This window comes from Penaeus japonicus, unplaced genomic scaffold (assembly GCF_977035675.1).
Source record: "Penaeus japonicus unplaced genomic scaffold, GWHDUDI00000001_assembly GWHDUDI00000003, whole genome shotgun sequence".
NCBI lineage: Eukaryota > Metazoa > Arthropoda > Malacostraca > Decapoda > Penaeidae > Penaeus > Penaeus japonicus.
This window is the reverse complement of record NW_028234405.1, coordinates 50,899,373-50,901,872: the sequence shown is the minus strand read 5'-3', so window position 1 is coordinate 50,901,872 and position 2,500 is coordinate 50,899,373. Positions and strand designations below refer to the sequence as shown.

Below are 2,500 nucleotides of genomic sequence, written 5' to 3'. Positions count from 1 at the left end.
CATGGCTGAACATTTCACCTGCCAGTCCTATGTATTTGTCCTTCTCACTCTTGCCCTGGAAGACCCTCAGCCCCTTGTACACAGTCTCCTTGAGCATGTGCAGCCCCTGGTGCTTTGTACTGAGCAAATGATGGTTAACAATCGTGCCGCTGGCATTGAGGACATGCAGCCGGAACCCCCCCACGGAGTCTGAGATGCCCCTGAGTGAGCCCAGGGACTGACTAGTGCCGATCATGGGCTGTATCATCGCCTCTTTATCGTCAGGGTCTAACGCTACATAATACAGCAGTGATGCCTGTCCTCCGACTTGTCTCTTGGTCTGAAAGGGATTGTTATGTTCGTGGGGTTATACAATATGTTTTCTTTCATGTCCTACAAACTTGGGTCTGTGTTCTCACACCCTAATACAACTAATGCAGCTATCAAAACATTATCAGTGGATTCTCATGAAATGATTAGAAGGTAAAACAAGACTTACCTTTCCCAAGCTACCTCTACAAAGGCATTCTTTGTGGGTGCATCCGTCATCATGCATAAAATTCCCTTACCTTAGGCATGGCACTGATCCTAGCTGACCAGTCACCCCCATGCTGGCCCCCCAATCTCTTGACAAAGCTCGTCTGCAGAATGACACTCTTGTCAACGATCTTCTGAATCCCAACATTTCTGCCGTCATGAACTTCCCACCCATATTTAGGTATGTCATCCGCCTGGTCACACCAATGCCTGTAATGCAAATGCAGATTAGTCAGCAGCAGTTAGAGTCCTTGAAAAGTTATCAAAATCAGTTTTTCTTCTCTAGTAATATGCAAAACATCGCTCAAATAAAAAAAACAAAAAAAAACAGCATTCTTATATCCAACTGATATAAACATATTCTTAAAGACTTTAGGCAAGATGTATTAATAACCCCTGTACAAAACAGCCAAAGAGCTATTCCATGGCATTTTAACAAAAAGGGACAATGATAAAAATACCTAAAAACTATAAAATAAAATAGGAACCATCTATAAAATTTCTGAGACATTAAACTTCATCTATATAATGTCAAACAAATATTTTCCATTTTTTCAATAGTTATGAGTCCATGTATAGGCTGCCAGACTTGTATAACTGTTATGAAGTTCCTTTATTCCATAAATTTGAAAAATGTACACTTATTTCAAAAGTACCTATTGCAAGAAAAGATTTATAGGTGACATTTTCTTTCTCATCTCTATATTGGAAAAGAGAAACATCAAATGCCTCTATTCAAGCTGTTTCAAATAAAATACTAATCTATAATGAGTTATAATGAGATCTCATCATAACTCAGCCTCAATTTTCTTTAAACCAGCGACCTCTCCGAAGGAATCGCAACTACCTGAAAGACGAACCACAAAGACATACCTGACAGCCAGCATATTATTTTGGAAGTGTCCCGGCACAAACCACATGAGTCCCGTGACGATGGATGTGGGGTGCCTGGCCCTTGTTCCAAAGTAAACTCCTGGCCTGTAGGTTCCCCAGTATCTCTCTGGAGACTCCAAGCCTGACTTGACCACAACCTGTTGAAAGTGTTGACAATTATCATGTTAGAAATGTGGACAATAGAGAAAGGGACTGTTGTTCTTTCTGGGTTTCTATATCATTTTTTTTTACCCATTTTTCTCTTTTTCCAGCTATTTTTTTTCTCTTTCTTATTCTCTTTCTTCTACTCCTCTCTCTCACTCTCTCTCTCACTCTCTCTCTCTCTCTCTCTCTCTCTCTCTCTCTCTCTCTCTCTCTCTCTCTCTCTCTCTCTCTCTCTCTCTCTCTCTCTCTCTCTCTCTATCTCTATCTCTATCTCTATCTCTATCTCTATCTCTATCTCTATCTCTATCTCTATCTCTATCTCTATCTCTATCTCTATCTCTATCTCTATCACCAATGGGTTAAGAGTCTCTAGTTTCTTAGACACTTATAGCCTTCTACTGAGAAACCCAAACACAGCTCAACATCAGAAACAGTCAAATCACCTTTGGAGCTGATATCGGCGTATTGATCCTCGTCTCCATGTAGCCGATGTAGAGAAAATAAGCCACGGCAAGTATCACAATCCCTGCAAAACTCATGTAGAGCAGCGTGGGACACCAGCCATGGCCCCCAGACCTGTGTCGGCGCTTTGTCTCCCTCCTTGACGAGCGGTCCGAGTTGCAAAACCCTCTGGCGTCATCAAGCATGGTGAGATCTTGATGTAGACTGTCGCTGGATGGCACGTGGCCCCTTGCTCTGCGTTGCCGTGCCATCTGTAAGGGTTCATTCGGCATTTGCTTAGATAGAACAATTGTGAATGGTAATCATTTGAAAAAAAGTCTCAATCCCTACTATAAAGATAAATAATAATTCTTCTGTTTCAACAGGTTTTACTTACGATCTCCTAAATTGTATAAATACCATAAAGGTCATTTGGTTGCTTTTTTAGAGAGAGAAATACAACAAAATATTAATCTTAAAATTTAACAATCAAACAAGAGGTACA

General features: G+C 40.8%; 1 protein-coding gene across 1 annotated transcript in view; it reads right to left on the bottom strand.

Moving 5' to 3' along the window:
- GCS1 (mannosyl-oligosaccharide glucosidase) overlaps positions 1–2,500 on the bottom strand; it is a 5,539-nt gene that overhangs the window by 2,050 nt on the left and 989 nt on the right. The window contains exons 2-5 of the mRNA XM_086534094.1: positions 1,998–2,267; positions 1,390–1,547; positions 549–726; positions 1–319 (exon numbers count right to left, since the gene is read on the bottom strand). The exon at positions 1–319 is cut by the window's left edge and continues 2,050 nt beyond it. Of these exons, the coding sequence (XP_086390220.1) occupies positions 1–319; positions 549–726; positions 1,390–1,547; positions 1,998–2,267 (925 nt within the window). The remainder of the gene's footprint in view (positions 320–548; positions 727–1,389; positions 1,548–1,997; positions 2,268–2,500) is intronic.